This window comes from Tachyglossus aculeatus, chromosome 22, assembly GCF_015852505.1.
Source record: "Tachyglossus aculeatus isolate mTacAcu1 chromosome 22, mTacAcu1.pri, whole genome shotgun sequence".
Taxonomy (NCBI): domain Eukaryota; kingdom Metazoa; phylum Chordata; class Mammalia; order Monotremata; family Tachyglossidae; genus Tachyglossus; species Tachyglossus aculeatus.
Genome location: NC_052087.1, coordinates 51,857,431 through 51,881,726, shown reverse-complemented (window position 1 = coordinate 51,881,726; position 24,296 = coordinate 51,857,431). Strand labels below are relative to the sequence as shown.

General features: G+C 51.2%; 1 protein-coding gene across 4 annotated transcripts in view; it reads left to right on the top strand.

Moving 5' to 3' along the window:
- POLA2 (DNA polymerase alpha 2, accessory subunit) overlaps window positions 1-24,296 on the top strand; it is a 64,290-nt gene that overhangs the window by 39,614 nt on the left and 380 nt on the right. For all 4 annotated transcript variants that reach the window (XM_038764392.1, XM_038764394.1, XM_038764390.1 and 1 more), the window contains 9 exons: window positions 1,349-1,411; window positions 1,579-1,621; window positions 7,471-7,589; window positions 10,600-10,638; window positions 12,504-12,577; window positions 20,511-20,619; window positions 20,965-21,071; window positions 23,469-23,528; window positions 23,825-23,951. In XM_038764392.1, coding sequence (XP_038620320.1) covers window positions 1,349-1,411; window positions 1,579-1,621; window positions 7,471-7,589; window positions 10,600-10,638; window positions 12,504-12,577; window positions 20,511-20,619; window positions 20,965-21,071; window positions 23,469-23,528; window positions 23,825-23,951 — 741 coding nt within the window. The remainder of the gene's footprint in view (window positions 1-1,348; window positions 1,412-1,578; window positions 1,622-7,470; window positions 7,590-10,599; window positions 10,639-12,503; window positions 12,578-20,510; window positions 20,620-20,964; window positions 21,072-23,468; window positions 23,529-23,824; window positions 23,952-24,296) is intronic.

The window sequence follows — 24,296 nt, the reverse complement described above, 5'->3', positions numbered from 1 at the left end:
GCCCCCTACACTCTTTTTTTTTTTTATGATTGTTATGCACTTACTATCTTTCTCCCCCGCTCTAGCCTGTAAACTTGTGGGCAGTGAATATGTCTTTATTTTTGTATTGTACTCTCCCAAGCGCTTAGTACAGTGCTCTGTACACAGTAAGCGCTCAGTAAATACGATTGAATGAATGAATATGTGCCAGGCACGGTACTAAGCACCGGGGTAGATACAAGATCATCAGGTTGGACACAGTCCCTGTCCCGTGTGAGGCTCAAAATAATGATGGCATTTGTTAAGCGCTTACTATGTACAAAGCACTGTTCTATGCGCTGGGAAGGATACAGGGTTTTCAGACTGTCCCACATGGGGCTCACAGTCTTAATCCCCATTTTACAGATGAGGGAACTGAGGCCCAGAGAAGTGAAGTGACTTGCCCAAAGTCACACAGCTGACAGTTGGCGGAGCCGGGATTTGAACCCATGACCTCTGGCTCCCAAGCCCGGGCTCTTTCCACTGAGCCACGCTGCTTCTCTTATCCCCACCTTAGTCCCCATTTTACAGATGAGGCTCGGAGAAGTGAAGGGACACGCCCAAGGTCACACAGCGGGCAAGCGGCGGAAGCCAGAATTAGAACCCAGGGCCTGGGAGTGAGAGGCCCAAGCTCTTTCCACTAGGCCACACTGCTTCTCCTGGCCTTCTAGACTGTGAGCCCACTGTTGGGTAGGGACCGTCTCTATAGGTTGCCAACTTGGACTTCCCAAGCGCTTAGGGTTGTGGGGTGTAGAGAAGCAGCGTGGCTCAATGGAAAGAGCCCGGGCTTTGGAGTCGGAGGTCATGGGTTCAAATCCCGGCTCCGCCCCTTGTCAGCTGTGTGACTTTGGGCAAGTCACTTCACTTCTCTGGGCCTCAGTGACCTCATCCGTCAAATGGGGTTTAAGACTGGGACCGCCCCCCGTGGGACAACCTGATCACCTTGTAACCTCCCCAGCGCTGATAATAGTGCTTGGCACATGGTAAGCACTTAATAAATGCCATTAGTAGTATTAATTAATAATAATAGTAATAATAGTATAATTAATTATCCAGGACAGTCAGGATCCCCGGGATATGGTCTCAGCTCTGCCTCTGGCCTTTCCATCCCTAGAAAACAACTCCAAGCGGGCTCATAGAGGATGTCGGGAGCCCGTGAGACACTATCCATGAGGGACTGGGGGGCACCACACCCCTTTTAGACTGTGAGCCCACTGTTGGGTAGGGACCGTCTCTATATGTTGCCAATTGGTACTTCCCAAGCGCTTAGTACAGTGCTCTGCACATGGTAAGCGCTCAATAAATACGATTGATGATTGGTGTATTTCAGGTCGTGGTGATGGAAGGAACCAACACGACAGGGAAAAAGCTGATCGCCACCAAGATCTACCAGGTATGCGAAGTAGGGCTGAGCGTCCCCCCCCCAGGACGAGGGTCGAGAACCGGCCGTCCCCCCCAGCTGTTTCCAAGTGATAAATGGGCACCCCCGTCCCCTCCCCAGGTGAGCATCTTCACCCCCCCCCCTTCGGACGCAGGCTCATTTGGCTCTCCTGTTTTCAGGGTGTGCCGCTGCCCTTCCACCAATCCGCCGAAGAAGACACAGGTGAGTCGGGGGGCCGCGGGTGAAGACTTGTAGACTGTGAGCCCACTGTTGGGTAGGGACTGTCTCTATATGTTGCCAATTTGTACTTCCCAAGCGCTTAGTACAGTGCTCTGCACACAGTAAGCGCTCAATAAATACGATTGATGATGAGGATGATGATGAAGCCGATCCCCTCCACAGAGCCTGGTCTGAAGAGGCCTTGGACGGTGATGCCATTAGTATTATTAATTAATTAATAATTAATAGTATAATTAGTATAATTAATTATCTTAGTTAATTAAGGTGATGGACGGGAGCCCTGGGGCCTCAGCGGGGTTAGGACAAGGTGGGCCGGGGTGGAAGAGGTTCAGGCCCGGAGAGGAAGGTGTGGCGGCCAGACACAACCACTGATGTCACGGGGCCTCAATCAATCATTCAATCAATCGTATTTATTGAGCGCTTACTGTGTGCAGAGCACTGGACTAAGCGCTTGGGAAGTCCAAGTTGGCAACATCATCATCATCAATCGTATTTATTGAGCGCTTACTGTGTGCAGAGCACTGGACTAAGCACTTGGGAAGTCCAAGTTGGTAACATCTAGAGACAGTCCCTACCCAGCAGTGGGCTCACAGTCTAAAAGGGGGATACAGAGAACAAAACCAAACATACTAACAAAATAAATAGAATAGATATGTACAAGTAAAATAAATAAATAAATAATCACATTTACCGGGCGCTTACTGTGCGCAGAGCATCATCAATCATCATCAATCGTATTTATTGAGCGCTTACTGTGTGCAGAGCACTGTACTAAGCGCTTGGGAAGTCCAAGTTGGCAACGTAGAGAGACAGTCCCTACCCAACAGTGGGCTCACAGTCTAAAAGGGGGAGACAGAGAACAAAACCAAACATACTAACAAAATAGAATAAGTAGAATAGATATCATCATCATCAATCATATTTACTGAGCACTTACTGTGTGCAGAGCACTGTACTAAGCGCTTGGGAAGTACAAGTTGGCAACGTAGAGAGACAGTCCCTACCCAACAGTGGGCTCACAGTCTAAAAGGGGGAGACAGAGAACAAAACCAAACATACTAACAAAATAGAATAAATAGAATAGATATATCATCATCATCAATCGTATTTATTGAGCGCTTACTGTGTGCAGAGCACTGTACTAAGCGCTTGGGAAGTGCAAGTTGGCGAGATATAGAGACAGTCCCTACCCAGCAGTGGGCTCACAGTCTAAAAGGGGGAGACAGAGAACAAAACCAAACATACTAACAAAATAGAATAAATAGAATAGATATGTACAAGTAAAATAAATAAATCAAGAGTAATAAATATGTACCAATATATATACAGGTGCTGTGGGGAAGGGAAGGAGGTAAGGTAAACCCAAGTGATCTGGTCCCCACTGGCTGTCCCTGTGTGCCAAGCACAGACCCAAGTTGATGTTAAATAGCCAAAGGGTGATAAGTCTGAGTGCTACACTAAGGTGAATTACTTGCTGTGGTTATGTAACTCAAAGGGAGAGAAATTAAGGGGATTTTACTTTTGGATAAAGTGGCATAAAGTAGTAAACTGTAATCCATTCAGAAGGCTGTCGAGGCCCGATCCCCGTGGCCCAGTTTCGGGGGGATCTGACTCTCCTGAGGGGAGCAGCAGGAGCCTTGCAATAACGAGCACTTAGTCCAGTGCTTTGCATGCAGTAAGCGCTCAATAAATACTATTGGATTGGATTAGTGCTTAGAGAAGCAGCGTAGCTCATTGGATTGAGCACGGGCTTTGGAGTCGGAGGTCATGGGTTCAAATCCCAGCTCCGCCAATTGTTAGCTGTGTGACCGGGCAAATCGCTTCACTTCTCTGGGCCTCAGTTCCCTCATCTGTAAAATGGGGATGAAGACTGTGAGCCCTCTCTGGGACCACCTGATTGCCTTGTAATCTCCCCAGCGCTTAGAACAGTGCTTTGCACATAGTAAGCGCTTAATAAATGCCATCGTTATTATTATTATTATTATTAACTTCTCTGGGCCTCAGTTACCTCATCTGTAAAATGGGGATTAAGACTGCCAGCCCCCAGTGGGACAGCCTGATCACTTTGTAACCTCCCCAGCACTTAGAACAGCGCTTTGCACATAGTAAGCGCTTAATAAATGCCATCATTATTGTTATTATTATTATTATGAATGATTGTAAGGGGTGAACAAAGCATAAACACGCCTCTTCGACTGGGGCGGAGGGTGGGGGAGATCAACCTTTTTCTGCCTCTTTCCCAGTAGCAGCTTAATCGACAGTATTTATTGAGTGCTTATTGTGTGCAGAGCACTGAACTAAGAGCTTGGTGGAGTCCAGTACATCTGAGTTGGCAGACATATTCCTTAGACGGGGTTATTGCGTATAAATAAGGAAGTGTCTCGTGTAAATGAGAAGCAGCATGGCCTAGCGTATAGACCACAGGCTTGGGAGTCGGAAGGACCTGGGTTCTAATTCTGACCACGCCACTTGTCTGCTGTGTGACCTTGGTTGAATCACTTCACTTCTCTGTGCCTCAGTCACCCCATCTGTAAGATGGGGATTAAGACTGTGAGCCCCATGTGGGACAGAGACTGTATCCAACCTAATTAGCTTGTATGTGTCCCAGTACTTAGTACAGTGCCTGGAACATACTAAGCGCTTTACAGATGCCATTCAAAAATACATATAAATTGTTAAATGAGAGATGTGGTTGTAAGTACTGTGGGGCTAAGGGTGGGGTGACTATCAAGTGTTAACAGGGTACAGTCCTGTTGGAAAGAAGAGGAGCCTTTTCCCGTTTGGCATGGGTCTGAGCCCTTTCCAAGCAAAGCATTCCCATTGGAGGGGTCCGTATAACTACCCGGGACTCGCTGTGTTGATACCGCGGAGTCATGCAGTAAGATCGATCAGTAGTATTTATTGAGCACTTCATTCAATCGTATTTATTTTATTTTATTTTTTTTTTGGTATTTGTTAAGCACTTACTATGTGCAAAGCACTGTTCTAAGCGCTGGGGCAGATACAAGCTAATCAGGTTATCCCACGAGGGGCTCACAGTCTTCATCCCCATTTTACAGATGAGGGAACTGAGGCCCAGAGAAGTGAAGGGACTTGCCCAAAGTCACACAGCTGACAAGTGGCGGAGCCGGGATTTGAACCCACGGCCTCCGACTCCAAAGCCCGTGCTTTTTCCACTGAGCCACGCTGCTTCCAAAGCACGCACTTATTGAGCGCTTACTATGTGCAGAGCACTGTACTAAGCGCTTGGGAAGTACAAGTTGGCAACATATAGAGACGGTCCCTACCCAGCAGCAGGCTCACAGTCTAGAAGGGGGAGAAAGACAACAAAACATATTAACAAAGTAAAATAAGTAGAATAAATATATACAAATAAAATAAATAGAGTAATAAATACATACAAATATACAGGTGCTGTGGGGAAGGGAAGGAGGTAAGGCGGTGGGGGGAAGGGGAGAGGAAGGAGGAGGCTCAGTCTGGAAGTACATGCAGGGCACTGTACTAAACGCTCGGGAGAGTCCAAAACAACAGTTGGTAGACCCATTCTCTGCCCACAACGAGCTTGCCGTCTAGAGGAGGTAGCAGCGTGGCTCAGTGGAAAGAGCCTGGGCTTTGGAGTCAGAGGTCATGGGTTCGAATCCCGGCTCCACCACATGTCTGCTGTGTGACCTTGGGCAAGTCACTTAACTTCTCTGAGCCTCAGGTACCTCATCTGTAAAATGGGGATTAAGACTGTGAGCCCCACGTGGGGCAACCTGATCACTTTGTATCCCCCCAAGCGCTTAGAACAGTGCTTTGCACATAGTAAGCGCTTAACAAATGCCAACATTGTAAGATCATCAGTTCCCACATGGGGCTCACAGTCTAGTAAGAGGGAGAACAGGTATTGAATCCCCATTTTGCAGATGAGGAAACTGAGGTGCAGTGAATATAGCTATAATTCTATTGTGTATATAGCTATAATTCTACTTATTCTGATGGTAGTGACACCTGTCTACTTGTTTTGTTTGGTTGTCTGTCCCCCCCCTTCTAGACTGTGAGCCTGTTGTTGGGTAGGGACCGGCTCTATATGTTGCCGATTTGTACTTCCCAATTCATTCATTCATTAATTCAATCGTATTTATTGAGCGCTTACTGTGTGCAGAGCACTGTACTAAGCACTTGGGAAGTACAAGTTGGCAACATATAGAGACGGTCCCTACCCAACAGCGGGCTCCCAAGCACTTAGTACAGTGCTCTGCATGCAGTAAGTGCTGAGTAAATACAATTGAATGAATGAATGAATAAAGTGACTTGCCCCAGGTCACCCAACAGACAAGCGGTGGAGTCAGGATTAGAACCCGGGTCCTTCTGACTTCCAGTCCTGGGCTCTAGCCACTAGGCCACATTATTATTATTATTATTGTTGTGGTAAATGTTAAGCGCTTACTACGTGCCAAGTACTTTTCTAAGCTCTGGGGTAGATAGAAGCTAATCAGTTGGACCCAGTCCCTGTCCCACATGGGGCTCACAGTCTTCATCCCCATTTTACAGATGAGGGAACTGAGGCCCAGAGAATGTGTGAACTTGCCCCAGGTCACCCAGCAGACATGTGGCAGAGCCAGAATTAGAACCCAGGTCCTTCTGACTCCCAAGCCCCGGGCTCTATGCACTAAGCCACGTTGCTTCCCTAGGACCCTGAGCTAGGGAATAGAATCGATCGTATTTATTGAGCGCTTACTGTGTGCAGAGCACTGTACTAAGCGCTTGGGAAGTACAAGTTGGCAACATATAGAGACGGTCCCCACCCAACAGTGGGCTCAGAAGAAAGCTAGACGGTCTCCGGTCCTGCGGGTGCCGACCAGGAAAACGGTTTTAGAGGTTAGAGTGGATGGGGCTGGCCTGGAGTCCCAGGAATGCTTCTACCAACTCCCCCCTACTGCGCTCTCCCAAGCGCCCAGTATAGTGCTCAGCCCCCAGGAAGCGTCCAGCACGTAGTATCCATGGACGGATCAACAGGCATTCACCCAGCCAAGCGGCTGCTGTGAACCTGAGCTGAGCCGAGGGAATTCCGGGCGGCTCCTCGGGATGTTGGGGCCGGAGGGGAGCGATGGGGATACTTTTCCCTTTTCCCCACAGGCCGCCTAAAGCCTGGGCAGGTACCCTCAGTGTGCCACTATTCAACTAGACTTCCAACTACCAATCTGATTTAACCTAACATATGTTAGCAAGGAGAGCGACGATAAGAAGAGACCAGTGATCATTCACCGAGCTATTCTAGGATCAGTTGAAAGAATGGTAGCCATCCTTTCAGAAAACTACGGAGGAAAATGCCCAGCCCGCACCCTCCGCTCCTCCGCCGCTAACCTCCTCACCGTACCTCGCTCTCGCCTGTCCCGCCATCGACCCCCGGCCCACGTTATCCCCCGGGCCTGGAATGCCCCCAATCCCTCTGCCCATCCGCCAAGCTAGCTCTCTTCCTCCCTTCAAGGCCCTGCTGAGAGCTCACCTCCTCCAGGAGGCCTTCCCAGACTGAGCCCCTTCCTTCCTCTCCCCCTCGTCCCCCTCTCCATCCCCCCCATCTTACCTCCTTCCCTTCCCCACAGCACCTGTATATATGTATATATGTTTGTACATATTTATTACTCTATTTATTTTGTTAGTATGTTTGATTTTGTTCTCTGTCTCCCCCTTTTAGACTGTGAGCCCAATGTTGGGTAGGGACTGTCTCTAGATGTTGCCAATTTGTACTTCCCAAGCGCTTAGTCCAGTGCTCTGCACATAGTAAGCGCTCAATAAATACGATTGATGATGATGGGTTCCTCCCGCCTCCTTTCTGGCCTGTTCTTTAGAGCAGCGGATGGTGGTGGTGGCCTCGGGGCCTTACACCACTTCGGACAGCATCACTTACGACCCCATGATGGACCTCATCGCCGTCGTCAACCGGGACCGGCCCGACGTCTGCATTCTGGTGAGAGGGTCGGGGCATCGGGGGGCCAGAGCCGGACTTTGGCTCCCATCACCCTCGATCAATCGGCCTCTCGGGGGGGTCTGTCCTCTCGCCCACCTCTGGGCCTCTCTCTTCCTCCCCAACTCCCACCAGGCTTTCGCTGCAACCTAAGGAGACCCATTAATAACGCGGCTTCTCAGGAGGATCTGTCCTCTGCCTCTGGCCTTCTGTCTACCCCCCGGCTGCCGCGCTCCACCCACCGAAGTGGGAGAGGATCAGTGCCGAAAATGATAAATTTAGTCAGTGAGAAAACAAGTGTCAAATTCAGCACATCCAAAATACCTCAACACTGCAGGCCAAACCATCCTTGGGGAGAAACGACCTCAACCTTCAGAGGCAGAGGGTGGTCTGCCGTGGCAGTGGGCGGCAGGATAAGGGTACCCCCCTTGGACCCCTGGAGCCCCCATGGTGGGGGAGGGCTCCGGCTTCCTGGCAGCGGGTATTAAAGCCAGGATGTGGCGGAGGAGCCGGGAATTTGGGGTTCAGGGACCATCCCTAGCTGCGTTTTTAAAAAAAAAAAAAAAAAATTTGGATAGCATTTATTAAGCGCTTACTATTTTACTATTTACTATTTTACTATTGTATTTCTTTTGTTAATGATGTGCATCTAGCTTTACTTCTGTTTATTCTGATGACTTGACACCTGTCCACATGTTTTGTTGTCTGTTTCCCCCTTCTAGACTGTGAGCCAGTTGTTGGATAGGGACCGTCTCTATATGTTGCCAACTTGTGCTTCCCAAGTGCTTAGTAGCGTTCTCTGCACACAGTAAGCGCTCAATAAATACGATTGAATGAATGAATGAATTAATTAAGTGTCTTGCCCAAAGTCACACAGCTGGCAACTGGCATAGCCGGGATTTGAACCCACAACCTCTGACTCCAAAGCCTGTACTCTTTCCACTGAGCCACGCTGCTTCTCTAAGAGCTTGGAGAAGGAGCGTGGCTTAGTGGAACGAGCCCGGGATTGGGAGTCAGGGGTCGTGGGTTCTAATCCCGGCTCCGCCACTTGTCAGCTGTATGACTTTGGGCAAGTCACTTAACTTCTCTGGGCCTCAGACTTCTCTGACTTCACTCAGACTTCACTTCTCTGTGACTTCTCCTGCAAAGTGGGGGTGAAGACTGGGAGCCTCACGTGGGACAACCTGATTACCTTGAATCTACCCCAGTGCTTAGAACAGTTCTTGGCACATGGTAAGTGCTTAGAAATACCATCATCATCATCATCATTATTATTATTATTATTATTACTAAGTGCCAGGCACTATACTAAGCACTGAGGTAGATGCAAGTTAATTAGTAAGGACAGAGTCTTTGTCCCACTTAGGGCTCACAGTCTCAATTTGACTCAATTATTAAGGAGTTACTGTGTGCCAGACCCTATAGTAAGCACTGGGGTAGATACAAGGTACCCAATTGGACACAGCCCCTGTCCCATATGGGGCTCACAGTCTTAATCCCCATTTTACAGATGAGGGAACTGAGGCCCAGAAAAGGGAAGTGACTTGCCCATTATCACACAGAAGGCAAGTGGCAGAGTGGGAATTAGGACCCACGTCCTCTGACTCCCAAGCCTCATGCCCTTTCCACTAATCCATGTTGCTTAAAGTATCTCTTCCCTTATTAATAATAATAGTAATAATGGTATTTGTTCATCACTTACTATATGCCAGGCAAAATCAATCAATCGTATTGAGCGCTTACTGTGTGCAGAGCACTGTACTAAGCGCTTGGAAAGTACAAGCTAGCAACATATAGAGACAGTCCCTACCCAACAGTGGGCTCACAGTCTAGAAGGAAATAAAATAAAGATAGATAGAAAATAAAGATAGATAAAAGGTAGTCGGGTTGGGCACAGTCCCTGTCCCATGTGGGGCTCACATTTTCAACCCCCATTTTACAGATGAGGGAGCTGAGGCCCGGAGAAGTGAAGTGACTGGCACAAGATCACACAGCAGACAGTTGGAGGAGCCGAGATTAGAACCTAGGTCCTTCTCACTCCCAGGCCCGTGTTCTATCAATTAGGCCTTAAGATCATCATCATCATCAATCGTATTTATTGAGCGCTTACTATGTGCAGAGCACTGTACTGAGTGCTTGGGAAGTACAAATTGGCAACATATAAAGACAGTCCCTACCCAACAGTGGGCTCACAGTCTAAAAGGGGAGACAGAGAACAAAACCAAACATACTAACAAAATAAAATAAATAGAATAGATATGTACAAATAAAATAGAGTAATAAATATGTCCAAACATATATACATATATACAGGTGCTGTGGGGAAGAGAAGGAGGTAAGATGGGGGTGATGGAGAGGGAGACGAGGGGGAGAGGAAGGAAGGGGCTCAGTCTGGGAAGGCCTCCTGGAGGAGGTGAGCTCTCAGCAGGGCCTTGAAGGGAGGAAGAGAGCTAGGTTGGCGTATGGGCAGAGGGATTGGGGGCATTCCAGGCCTGGGGGATGACATGGGCTGGGGGTCGATGGCGGGACAGGCGAGAACGAGGTACGGTGAGGAGATTAGCAGCAGAGGAGCGGAGGGTGCGGGCTGGGCTGGAGAAGGACAGAAGGGAGGTGAGGGAGGAGGGGGCGAGGGGATGAATGGATGGGCAGCCTGGAAGCCCAGGGTGAGGAGTTTCTGCCTTAAGATCCCAGAGACGGCTTAGGAGGGCAGTCGTACTGTCCGTTGTCTTTGCAGGAGAAAGGCAGCTGGCCAGGGAGGGATCGATCTGAAGGTCTGACGGTGACCCTTGGTGACAGGGCCTGGGAACTAGGCCGCCCCTCCTGCTGCCTCAGCACGGTCACCCCAAGCCTCGCCAGGGTCACGGCATCGTTGTGGAGCGCGGGCCCGTCCGGGCAGAGCGGGCCCCTCGACCAGCTCGTGTTAACGCCCTGTGGGTCCCTGCTCTGTCCCCTGCCATCTCGTTCTCTGACACCGGGTTCTCCTCCCTCACCTGTTTGTCTTCTCTTGCTGCAGTTTGGACCTTTTCTGGATGCGAAACACCAACAAGTGGAGGTGAGAGCCTTGCGAAAGCTCCTGAGAGCTCACCTCCTCCAGGAGGCCTTCCCAAACTGAGCCCCTTCCTTCCTCTGCCCCTCGTCCCCCTCTCCATCCCCCCCATCTTACCTCCTTCCCTTCTCCGCAGCACCTGTATATATGTATATATGTTTGTACATATTTATTACTCTATTTTATTTTGTTAGTATGTTTGGTTTTGTTCTCTGTCTCCCCCTTTTAGACTGTGAGCCCACTGTTGGTAGGGACTGTCTCTATATGTTGCCAACGTGTACTTCCCAAGCGCTTAGTACAGTGCTCTGCACACAGTAAGCGCTCAATAAATACGATTGATTGAAAGGGTGGGAGTCCCACTCAGTACGCTGGCATCCCATGCCAAATTTCCTCTGCCCGCTGAGAATCCTGCCCCATTCATTCAGTCTTCCAATTTATTGAGTGCTTACTTTGTGCAGAGCACTGTACTAAGCACTTGGGAGTGGACAGTATAACAATAAACAGACATCCCCTGCACACAACCAGCCGACAGTCTTGGTTCTGGGGTTTGGGGTTTTTTTTTTTGTTACCTCTAAGCACTGGAATGGATACAAAGAAATCAGGTTGGGCACAGGCCCTGTCTCATGTGGGGCTCATGGTCTTAATCCCCACTTTACAGATGAGGGAACTGGGGCCCGGTGAAATGACTTGCCCATGGTCACCCAGCAGACAGGTGGAGGAGTCAGGATTAGAACCCAGGTCCTAGTGACGCCCAGGCTCGAGCCATTAGGCCACGCTGCTACTTCAGCAGGGTGGGGTTTGGGAATGTCTCTGGAGCCTTAGGCTTTCGTGAAGTCAGGCTCAGGAAGTCAGTCTCCCTCCCTCCCCCTCCCCGCTTTGAGGCCCAAGGTAGCCCACCTTACCTGGGTAGTAGCCACTGCTGCCGCATCAGCTTATTGAGGGCAGATAAAAATAATGATGGCATTTATTAAGCGCTTACTATGTGCAAAGCACTGTTCTAAGCGCTGGGGAGGTTACAAGGTGCTCAGGTTATCCCACAGGGGGCTCACAGTCTTAATCCCCATTTTACAGATGAGGTCACTGAGGCCCAGAGAAGTGAAGTGATTTGCCCAAAGTCACACAGCTGACAATTGTTGGAGCAGGGATTTGGACCCATGACCTCTGACTCCAAAGCCTGTGCTCTTTCTATTGAGCCACGCACCGAGCTGTCCTATGGCACTTCTACAATGGGCACCCTTTTTAGATATCTAAGCCACTGCTAACAACCGTTCACTGTCTTTTTTTCTTTTTCTTTTTCTTTTAATGGTATTAAGCACTCTTACTTTTCCAGGCACTGTGCTGAGCGCTGGAGTAGGTAGATACATGCTTAGCATTTTGGACCCAGTCCCTGTCCCACATGGATTTCATCATCATCATCATCATCATCAATCGTATTTATTGAGCGCTTACTATCTACAGTCTAAATGGCAGGGAGCGGGGTTAAATCCCTATTTTACAGATGAGGCAACCGAGGCCCAGAGAGTGAAGCGGCTTGCCCAGGGCCCTGCAGCCGATAAGTGGTGGCGCTGGGAGTAGAGCCCAAGGTCCTCTGACTCCCAGCCATGCCGCTTCTCCCACCATGTAGCTCCGCGCTTTTTGCCACGCTTCTAGACTGTGAGCCCACTGTTGGGTAGGGACTGTCTCTATGCGTTGCCGACTTGTACTTCCCAAGCGCTTAGTACAGTGCTCTGCACCCAGTAAGCGCTCAATAAATACGATTGATTGATTGATTCTGCCCCCAAACTCCTACTTGCCTCCAAGCGGAATGGCGTGCGAGGGTTTGCCGGGATCCTTCCTGAGAGCCCCTGTGTGTGCCCCTTTTCTGCCTGCAGAACTGCCAGCTGACCAGCCCGTTTGAAGACGTGTTCAAGCACTGCCTTCGGACCATCATCGAAGGAACCAGAAGGTTGGGGCTCCCGGGTCGCCGGCAGAAGCCAGTCCGTGTCGGGGTGTCTGGGGCTCCCTAGTTGGGGGGCTCGGAAGGCCGGGACCAGTTGAACCAGTTGGGGTCAAAAAGCAGCAGAGGGCAAAAAGCCCCGATCTGCCCTCGCTCCCACTGGGGAAGACTTCAAAAGGCTCCCAGGGAAACAGATTGGAAAGGAGGAGGCCAAAAACACTCCCTCTCTCTCACTCTCTCAATCAAATACTCAAAGGGCTCCCAGGGAAACAGATTGGAAAGGAGGAGGCCAAAAACACTCCCTCTCTCTCACTCTCTCAATCAAATACTCAAAAGGCTCCCAGGGAAACAGATTGGAAGGGAGGATTCCAGAAACACTCCCTCTCTCTCACTCTCTCAATCAAGTACACACACACACTTATACTCACACTCACCCTTGTTCTCTCCCACACATAACTCAAACTCTGGGAAATCTTTCCTTAGGTGAGCCTGTCATTCAGTCGTATTTAATGAGCACTTACCGCGTGCAGAGGACTGTACTAAGCGCTTGGGAGAGTACACCACAACAACAGATACGTTCCCTGGCCACAGTGAGCTTACAGTCTAGACGGGAGGTCAGTTGAAGGGGCTCGGTTTGCAGTGGGAGAATCCGAAAATCCAGTCTGGGAATCTCGAAAGGGGCCCCCAAACCTTCACCTTTTCCCGGGGGGACGGGCAGCCACCAGGACCGCCGGCCAGTCATTAGGGCGGTGGTGTTTTTGAGCCCTCATCACGGGCCAGCCCAGAGGGGCTGCAGCAGGGTCGTATCCGGAGCGGAAGGGCCTGCCCGCTTCTAATTTGGGGAGCGTGGGGAGAACTATTCCCGGAAGAGACTAGAAGGCTATTCTCGTGCCGGGCAGCCTTAATTACGGTGGCCTCTCTCCAAGGCTGTGGTGTCGGGAGGGAGGAAAGGAGGTTGACTGGTTAGGTGATGGGGGCAGGGGTGGGGGACCCCTCCCTGCTAGGGTGCTGGCTTTATCTGAGGTCATAAAACCCAGGGCTCCCAGAGCTAAGCTCTTGTAAACAAGGCTGGTGAGAGGTGGTTGTTTTAAAAGGAGATGAGCCACCTTCGCCCCAGAGGCCGTGAGAACCGGCCAGCACCCGAGCTTTGGTTGGGCTGGATGATATCTTCATTCATTTTGTTTTGTTTTTTTTATAGAGAGAGAGAGAGATAGTGCTTTACTGCTACTAATGCCCCACCTCTGCCTCCCCACCTCCTTTCCATCCATAGAGAAGCAGCGGGGCTCAGTGGAAAGAGCCCGGGCTTTGGAGTCAGAGGTCAGGGACTCAAATCCCGGCTCCACCAGTTGTCAGCTGTGTGATATTGGGCAAGTCACTTCTCTGTGCCTCAATCAATCAATCAATCGTATTTATTGAGCGCTTACTGGGTGCAGAGCACTGTACCAAGCGCTTGGGAAGTACAAGTTGGCAACATATAGACAGTCCCTACCCAACAGTGGGCTCACAGTCTAGAAGTTACCTCATCTGTAAAATGGGGATTAAGACTGTGAGCCCCCCCCCGTGGGACAACCTGATCACCTTGTAAGCTCCCCAGCACTTAGAACAGTGTTTTGCACAGAGTAAGTGCTTAATAAATGCCATCATTATTATTAATAATAATAATTGTAGTGTTTGTTAAGCACTTACTATGAGCCAAGCACCCTTCTACATGCTAGGGTAAATACAAGGTAATCAGGTCAGATGCAGTCCCTGTCCCACTTGGGGCTCACAGCCTTAAACCCCGCTTTACAGATGAGGGAACTGAGGCCCAGAGAAGCGAAGCAACTTGCCCAAGGTCCCACAGCAAAAATGCGGAAGAGCCGGGAGTAGACCCCGCATCCTCCGGCTTTCGGGCCCGTGTTCTTTCCTTTAGACAACTCTGCTCCTCAGGTACTAGTGCTTACCTGACCTTTCTGAGGTCAGGTAGGTATTAGTGTTTTGCAGACAGGGAAACTGAGGCATGCAGCGACTTAAGTGTCTGGCCCCAAAGTCACCCAGCGGGTTACAGAAACAGAGCTAGGACTGGAGGACCCCAGGACTCCTTTCATGCCACCACCGAGCTAGGCCATGGCTGCCCCTTCCCTGCTTCCTGACCTCCTGGGGTAAAGGGAAGGAAACAAGCGGGCTTGCGTTCCAGTGGGGTGCTCAGGGGTGGGCAACACTGGCTCGGCCGGCGTGGCCCTCTCTGGACCCCGGAGTTCGGTTGTGGGCTTCTGTGCCTCCCCCCACGTGGTATCGCCAGCAACGAAACAAACAAAAGAACAAGCCAGACTTTGTCTCGCTGGAGAGCACTCGGAGCCACCAGGGCCTTTCATCGGCTGCCATGGGCTGGTTGGTGGGGGGCCAGCCCCCCTCCTTCCCAAAATAACACCCAAACTTCCCTCGGGATGGAATTTATCTCCACCTCCCTCCCCTGAGAGAAGAATGCTCCGTCTTCTGGAACTGGCGGCCGTCGGGTCCAGAGGTCCCACCTCCACGAGATGGCCCGGCCACAAAAGCGGGAATCTGCCTGGATCGGCCAGTAGCGGTCCCGGGCCCCATCCTGCCCGCATCCGGGTGGACGAGGTGTCCAGGCGTTTCCTGCCGTGGCCCGAGGAGAACGGGGGGGCCCGTTTTCCCATTTCCCATGCCGGCTCCTGGAGAGGGAGGCAGGCTGTGGGAACCCTCCCACCACGCCGGCTGGAATTGTGCAATCCAGAATAGTTGGAATTTTCCTCCAGCTCCCTCCCCCCCACAGCTGGTGTGTAACCACAGCTGGAGGGGGCCCGTTTCCTCTTTAACAATAGCTCTGGGAACGCCTCCGTCCGGAGTCGAGGCAAGCCGTCCACTCGCGGCCCGTTAGGCCGGCTTCCCCTTGAGCCAGGAGCTTAGCCACGCTCACGAGGGTCCATGAGGACGGGTGGGTGGGCTCGGCCAAGCTGCAGTCTTCCCCCCCGGTTCCCCGTGGGGAGAAGGGGCGCAGCCCATGTGGAAAATTCCAAGCATTCCCCTCCAGAACTCTTTCGGAGCAGGACCGGCTCAGGCCCCATGTGTTAGCAATCAGCAGGGTCGTCGTGGAGGTGAAACGGCACTCAGCTCGGGGAAGTGGCGGAAGAAATTCAGTCAGCTGAGATGGGAGTTACGGTATTCCTTCCTTGGCTCCGTATCTCTCCCTGCCGGGGTCGACCAAAGGAAACGGAGCATGTAGGGTTTTTTTTTTCTCTCTGCTAACTCCAGGGCTGAGATCTGTCAAACATGCTGGGACCATCAGGCCCTCCCCATACCCTCTGAGCAAAGAAGGGTCAATTGAGTCAATCGGTGTTATTTATTGAGCACTGACTGCCTGGACAGCACTGTACTAGGCGCTTGGGGAAGTACAGTATGATAGTTCGTTGGTTCCCTGCCTGCAAGGAGCTTACAGTCTAGAAGGGGAGGCAGACATTAAAATCAATTCTGGATATGGGCATAAGGGGGTTGTGGGTGGGGAGACTATCAAGGGCTTATGGGAAGCAGCGTGGCTCAGTGGAAAGAGCCCGGGCTTTGGAGTCAGAGGTCATGGGTTCGAATCCCGGCTCCGCCACTTGTCAGCTGTGGGACCTTGGGCAAGCCACTTAAGTTCCCTGTGCCTCCGTTACCTCATCTGTAAAATGCGATTAAGACTGTGAGCCCCACGTGGGACAACCTGATCACCTTGTATCCCCCCAGCGCTTAGAACAGTGCTTTGCACATAGTAAGCACTTAATAAATGCCATTATTATTATTAAAGGAGACAGATCCATCTGCATTATCTCCCCTTCTTGACTCTAAGCTCCTTGCGGTATTGATGCCTGTCTACTTGTTTTGTTTTGTTGTCCGTCTTCCCCCTTCTAGACTGTGAGCCTGTTGTTGGGTAGGACTTATCTCTTGTTGCCAGATTGTACTTTCCAAGCACTTAGTACAGTGCTCTGCACACAGTAAGCACTCAAATATCATTGATTGATTTAGAGGGAGTAAGGCAGGGAAGGCCTTAGAGAAGAGATGTTATTTTAATGAGGCTTTGAAAGTTGGTTCGGGCTAACAAGGTGAAAGGTTGAATCTGTGTGAGCCCCAGGTGGGACAACCTGATCACCTTGTAAATTCCCCGGCGCTTAGAACAGTGAGCGCTTAATAAATGCCATCATTATTATTATTATTATCTGTTGATTTCTTGTCACTCCCTGGAGCGGTTCTGTTCCCTTTTTGCCATGCCGATCCAGCCCAGGTTCTGGGCGAGCCAGGGAACACCATAGTCTTATGGTGATGTCCTTGGGATTAGCCTGCCCCCAATTTTTTTTTTTTTATGGTATTTGTTAAGTGCTGATTATGTGCCAGGCACTATACTAACTGCTGGGGTAGATACAAGCTAATTAGGTCGGACACAGTCCATATCCATATCCAGTCCCCCATCTTACCTCCTTCCCTTCCCCACAGCACCTGTATATATGTATATATGTTTGTACATATTTTTTTACTTTATTTTATTTGTACATATCTATTGTATTTATTTTATTTTGTTGGTATGTTTGGTTTTGTTCTCTGTCTCCCCCTTTTAGACTGTGAGCCCACTGTTGGGTAGGGACTGTCTCTATATGTTGCCAATTTGTACTTCCCAAGCGCTTAGTACAGTGCTCTGCACATAGTAAGCGCTCAATAAATGCGATTGATGATGATGATGATATCCCACATGGGGCTCACAGCCTTAATCCTCCTTTTACAGATGAGAGAACTGAGGCCCAAAGAAGTCAAGCAACTTTGCCCCAGGTCACAGTGCAGGCACAGGGCGGAGTGGAATTAGAACCCAGGTCCTTCTGACTCCCAAGCCTGTGCTCTATCCACTAAGCCACGCTGCTACCCGGAATTCCCTCCGGGCGAATCCCCAGTCCTGGATGTGGGACTCAAAGATGCAGAAGCTGTTGCTGATCCCAACCCCAGCGGGGTGGAGCCGAGTTGCCAGTAGCTGGGGCTCCTGCAGCTATATTCCTGAATGGGTCTCTCCTAAGTGCCTCTTAATAATAATTTTGGCATTTGTTAAGCACTTACTATGTGCCAAGCACTGTTCTAAGCGCTGGGGAGGATACAAGGCGATCAAGTTGAACCATGTGGGGCTCACAAACTTAATCCCCATTTTACAGATGAGGTGACTGAGGCCCAGAGAAGTGAAGTGACTTGCCCAAAGTCACGCAGCTGGCAAGCAGCAGAGCTGGGATTTGAACCCATGACCTCTGACTCCCAAGCCCATGCTCTGTCCACTGAGCCACACTGCTTCTCTTTTCTTCTCCTCCTTTTCTTCTCCTCCTTTTCTTCTCCTCCTTTTCTTCTCCTCCTTTTCTTCTCCTTTTCTTCTCCTCCTTTTCTACTCCTCCTTTTCTACTCCTCCTTTTCTACTCCTCCTTTTCTTCTCCTTTTCTTCTCCTCCTTTTCTTCTCCTTTTCTTCTCCTCCTTTTCTTCTCCTCCTTTTCTTCTCTTCCTTTTCTTCTCCTCCTTTTCTTCTCCTTTTCTTCTCCTCCTTTTCTTCTCCTTTTCTTCTCCTCCTTTTCTTCTCTTCCTTTTCTTCTCCTCCTTTTCTTCTCCTCCTTTTCTTCTCCTCCTTTTCTTCTCCTCCTTTTCTTCTCCTCCTTTTCTTCTCCTCCTTTTCTTCTCCTTTTCTACTCCTCCTTTTCTTCTCCTCCTTCTCTTCTCCTCCTTCTCTTCTTCTCTTCTCCTCCTCCTTTTCTTCTCCTCCTTCTCTTCTCCTTCTCTTCTCCTCCTCTTCTCCTTCTCTTTTCTTCTCCTTCTCTTCCTCCTCTTTCCTTCTCCTCCTCTTCTTTTTCTTTTCATCTCTTCTTCTCTTCTGCTTCTCCTCCCCCTACCTCCTCCCCCGTCTCTAACTCCTGCTCCGTGGAGCCGTGCTGGCAGTGACATTTATCCAGTGCCCACTTGATGCGGGCCACTGTACTAAATGCTTGGGAAAGTACTGGAAGCAGCATGGCTCAATGGAAAGAGCACGGGCTTCCGAGTCAGGGGTCATGGGTTCAAATCCCGGCTCCGCCACTTGTCAGCTGTGTGACTTTGGGCAAGTTACTTCTCTGTGCCTCAGTTCCCTCATCTGTAAAATGGGGATTAAGACCGGGAGCCCCACGTGGGACAACCTGATCACCTTGTAACCTCCCCAGCACTATATGCTTTGAGTAAGTGCTCAGTAAATGCCATTATTATTATTATTGCATAGCTGTATACTCTGCCACTTTACCTATCTGTAGTTTATTTTCATGTCTTTCCTCCACTAGACTGGAACCTTCTTGAGGGCAAGGGATCGTGTATACCAACTCGCTTTTATTTCACGCTCCGAAGCGCTTAATGCAGGGTCCTGCACGCAGAAGGCACTCAGTAAATCAAAGCTCAACCAGGTTGCCTCTCTACACAAGGAGTTCCAATGATAACGGGGATGGGGAGAGACAAGTTGAAGTGTTTCCTTAGTGGGACCCCTTCCTTCCGAGGGATTTGGAAGAGGGTGCGAGGGACGTTATCCAAGGAAAGTGGCATTTCTCAAGAGTTGGGGCAGAATGCGAGCACAGGAGTTCAGGAGGCCGTGAGGTGGCTGGAACCGGGATGTTCCCTGGATGGAGTCCTCCGCCGCCGAATCCCGGCACAGGATGTCGGAACCGTCGTCGGGCTGTGGCAGAAGCCCAGTTTGGAAGTCCTGAGTCCGGAGAAGCAGCATGGCCTAGTGGAAAGCACCTGGGCTTGAGGGTCAGACGACCTTCTAATCCCGGCTCCACCACTTCTCTGCTAAGTGACCTTGGGCAAGTCACTTCTCTGGGCCTCAGCTAGCTCATCTGTAAAATGGGGATTCATTCAATTTATTGAGCGCTTACTGGGCGCACAGCACTGTACTAAGCGCATGGGAGAGGACAATACAACAATAAACACATTCCCTAGCTAGCTCATCTGTAAAATGGGGATTCATTCAATTTATTTATTGTGCGCTTACTGTGCGCATAGCACTGTACTAAGCGCATGGGAGAGGACAATACAACAACAGATTCCCTGACCACAACGAACTTACAGTTTAGAATAAATATGTGAGCCCCATGTGGGACAGGGATTGTGTCCGAGCCCATTGTTGGGTAGGGACCATCTCTATATGTTACCAGCTTGTACTTCCCAAGCGCTTAGCACAGTGCTCTGCACACAGTAAGCGCTCAATAAATACAACTGAATGAATGAACCTGATTTAACTTGTATCCACCCCAGGCTTAGGACAGCATTTGGTACATAGTAAGCGCTTAGCAAGTACCATAATTATTATTAATAATAATAATAATCCTGGCTCCACCACTTGTCTGCTGTGTGACCTTGGGCAAGTCGTTTCACGTCCTCTGTGCCTCAGTTCCCTCATGCAGAATGGGAATCATCATCATCATCAATCGTATTTATTGAGCGCTTACTATGTGCAGAGCACTGTACTAAGCGCTTGGGAAGTACAAATTGGCAACACATAGAGACAGTCCCTACCCAACAGTGGGCTCACAGTCTAAAAATTCAGGGAACAGGGATTCAATCCCTGTTCTCCCTCCTTCTTAGATCCTGAACCCCTTTTGGCAGCTAGTGAACTTATACCTACCCCACGCTTAGTACAGGGCTTGGCACATACAACTTAACAAATGCCGCAGTTAGGATTGTTGTTTTTCCTGAGCAAGGATGCTGAAACTGAGTTCTCATGGTTCAGGCCGTATAGGGTGGGGTGGCCGGGGGGACGGAGAGGGAGGAAAAAAATGGGAGAACGAACAGAGTCCGTATTTGCGGCCTGGTTGTTCCATCCTCAGAGCTTTTCCTGGGACAAGCCGCGCATCCCTTGTTAGCTCTCCCTCGATCGCCATCCCCACCGTTGTCATCCCTGCCCCCCTTTGTTTTCCCACGCTCCAGTTCCGGCTCCCATCTCGTGTTCGTCCCGTCGCTGAGAGATGTGCACCATGACCTTGTGTACCCACAGCCCCCTTTCAGCTGCTACGAGCTGCCTAAAGAAGACAAACAGGTACGGCGGCCCTGGAACTCGACTCGGCCTCCCCCCGGGGACCCGGGCGGGGTGCGGAGAGACGGGGGCGTCTTGGGTTTCCACCTCAGGTTCCACGTTTTCCTGGGCAGAACAGCCTTGTGTGTTTTGAAGAGAGCAGGCAGGTGGGTTGCCGGGCTCCGCGCAGTTGTCAGCCATCCCACCCGGCTCGATTTAAGTGTATTAAGTGGTTTCTATGGGCCTGGCACTGTACTAAGCACTGGGGTGGATATGAGCAACTTGGGTTGGACACAGTCCCTGCCCCTCCCACCCCCAGGAGAGCCGCGGACCCCGGGGGCCTCGTTAACGTGCCCTTCCCCATTTCAGCGGGTGCTCTTCGTCTCCGACCCCTGCACCCTGTCCATCAACGGTGTGGTGTTCGGCTTGACGTCTACGGACCTGCTGTTCCACATGGGATCCGAGGAGATCTGCAGGTAGGCCACCCGTGGGAGCTGGGAACCCTCTCCCGGCCCCTCCCCTGGCCTGCATTTATTGGCATCGGCGGGGAGAAACAAAGGAAACCTCACCCACCACCTCAGTACCTTCTGGGTTCCTCCACTCTCCAGTGTTGGAGGCCTTTTCCAGCTAGTGTATTGGAAAAATCCGGTCCAGAGGGTGGCGGGGGCCGGGTGGCTCCCTGGTTCCCGCTGCCTTCCTGGGAACCCTTGCCCAAATCCTTGGAAATGCCCCACCCACCCCCCCGGGGCCGTCACACTCCTGCCCTCAAAATGGGAAGCCGGGTGGGGCCGGGAGGAGAGGGCTGGCAAGATCAAACCCTGGCTGGCCCACCCAGTTTCATCCCCTCGGGGCCCACTGGGGCGAGGGCGAGGAATGGGGGCGGTAGCCTGAGACCCAAAACCCCACTATTCATTCATTCGATCGTATTTATTGAGCGCTTACTATGTGCAGAGCGCTGTACTAAGAGCTTGGGAAGTCCAAGTTGGCAACATATAGAGACGGTCCCTACCCAACAGTGGGCTCACAGTCTAGAAGGGGGAGACAGAGAACAAAACATCTTAACAAAATAAAATAAATAGAATAAAAATGTACAAGTAAAATAGAGTAATAAATACGTACAAGCATATATACAGGTGGTAAGGCGGGGGGGACACTAGACTTGGGGAGAAACATGTCTGTTCTAGGAAAGTCACCTCAGCCCCCTCCCTCCCCACCCTTGTCTCTGTGTCTATCTCTCTCTGCTTTACACACACACAAGCGTGGCTCAGTGGAAAGAGCCCGGGCTTTGGAGTCGGAGGTCATGGGTTCAAATCCCGGCTCTGCAAGCTGTCAGCTGGGTGGCTTTGGGCAAGTCACTTAACTTCTCTGGGCCTCAGGTACCTCATCTGTAAAATGGGGATTAAGACTGTGAGGCCCCCCGTGGGACAACCTGATCACCTTGTAACCTCCCCAGCGCTTAGAACAGTGCTTTGCACATAGTAAGCGCTTAATAAATGCCATCATTATTATTATTATTCTGAGGCCTAAAGGAGGCTACATAGTGGGGGCGAGGACTCCGGAAGGAAGGGTCTCCACTCCCATCGGGTCCCAGGGGGAGAAGGGAGCTGCTCCGTTGGGACTTGGCGGTCCAGCCCGGAGTGGAGTGGAAGGACTGCTGGAGCCATTTGTACCTCGTTCTCGCCTGTCCCGCCATCGACCCCCAGCCCACGTCATCCCCCGGGCCTGTAATGCCCTCCCTCTGCCCACCCGCCAAGCACGCTCTCTTCCTCCCTTCAAGGCCCTGCTGAGAGCTCAACTCCTCCAGGAGGCCTTCCCAGACTGAGCCCTTTCCTTCCTCTCCCCCTCTTCCCCCTCTCCATCCCCCCATCCTACCTCCTTCCCTTCCCCACAGCACCTGTATATATGTATATATGGTTGTACATATTTATTACTCTGTTTATTTTACTTGTACATATCTATCCTATTTATTTTATTTTGTTGGTATATATCATATATCATATCATATCGATCGTATTTATTGAGCGCTTACTATGTGCAGAGCACTGTACTAAGCGCTTGGGAAGTACAAATTGGCATCACATAGAGACAGTCCCTACCCAGCAGTGGGCTCACAGTCTAAAAGGGGGAGACAGAGAACAGAACCAAACATACCAACAAAATAAAATAAATAGGATAGAAATGTACAAGTAAAATAAATAAATAGAGTAATAAATATGTACAACCATATATACATATATACAGGTGCTGTGGGGAAGGGAAGGAGGTAAGACGGGGGGATGGAGAGGGGGACGAGGGGGAGAGGAAAGAAGGGGCTCAGTCTGGGAAGGCCTCCTGGAGGAGGTGAGCTCTCAGCAGGGCCTTGAAGGGAGGTTTTGTTTTGTTCTCTGTCTCCCCCTTTTAGACTGTGAGCCCACTGTTGGGTAGGGACTGTCTCTATGTGTTGCCAATTTGTACTTCCCAAGCGCTCAGTACAGTGCTCTGCACATAGTAAGTGCTCAATAAATACGATTGATGATGATGATGATGATTCTTCTGCTGAGTTGGGTGGGAGGGTGCGTGCGGGCCCAGGTTTAGCGATCCAGAGGTCACCAGGGTGGCCTTGTGGGCGGGCCCGCGGGCCTCTTGCCTAACTCCGGCAGGATTGTATCGTCCCCTTCCCCGGAACAGGCTGTGGGTCCTCTCTCTGGGTGCCCCGCCTATGCCATTAAACCTCCCTGTGGTTCACAAAGGCTTTCCGATCGGCCCTGCCCGGCAAGGCGGGGGCGGGACGCCGTCCCCAGCTCTCCCAAGGGGATCGGGCGACTGGCGTCCACCCGCCGACTGTGGGTCTTACGATGCCATCTGGCCCCCTGCCCCGCCATTCTCCCCCTCAGCTCCTCCGGTGGCCCGGACAGATTCAGCCGGATTCTGAAGCACATCCTGACTCAGAGGAGGTGAGGGCAGCTTCCAGCGACACAGGGCCCGCCGGGAAGCCCGTCCTCAGTTTCCACGGCCTGTGCCAGACCACCTCTGGGGCGGCTGGGGCCCAGCCGGGACCGCTCCTCCAAAATCCAGGCGGGAAAGGACACCGATTACCCCATCTGGGGGCGTGGGCTGGGGTGGGAGAGTGGGTAGCAGCCCGTTCCGGCCACCTGGGTGGGAGAATGTGGGGGAAGGGGAAGGGCAAGGCCACAGTCATTCCCCAGGACCGACTCCAACCAGCCGCTCCCCTCGCCTCACCCCCTTGTAGCTACTACCCCCTGTACCCGCCGATGGAAGAGATGGCCATCGACTATGAGAATTTCTTCACCTACGCCCAGCTTCCGGTCACCCCCGACATCCTCGTTGTGCCATCTGAGCTGAGATACTTCGTGAAGGTAAAGTCCAGGGCGGACTTAGAGGTTGCCCCGGGGCTTAGAGGAAGCCATCAAAGCAGCCTTCTGATGCCTGGGACGGAGCTGTGGAGGGTGGCATCAGATCTGTCAGCCTGGGGGAGGGCGTTTATCCCTGTAAATGGGCCGGCTCGGGTCCACTCGGGTCGAAGAGGGTCCTGGGGAAAAAAACCACCTAGGAGAATTGGCCTGCCAGGCACATGCAGCCCTGGGCACGTTGGGAGGCCAGGCAGGGAGGGCCATCTCAGCCTCAACCGCTTCTGAGGGTCTGGGAGCCGGAGGGCGAGAGGGGTGGTCCCGGCCACAGACCCTGTCCCCCCCCCGCCTCCA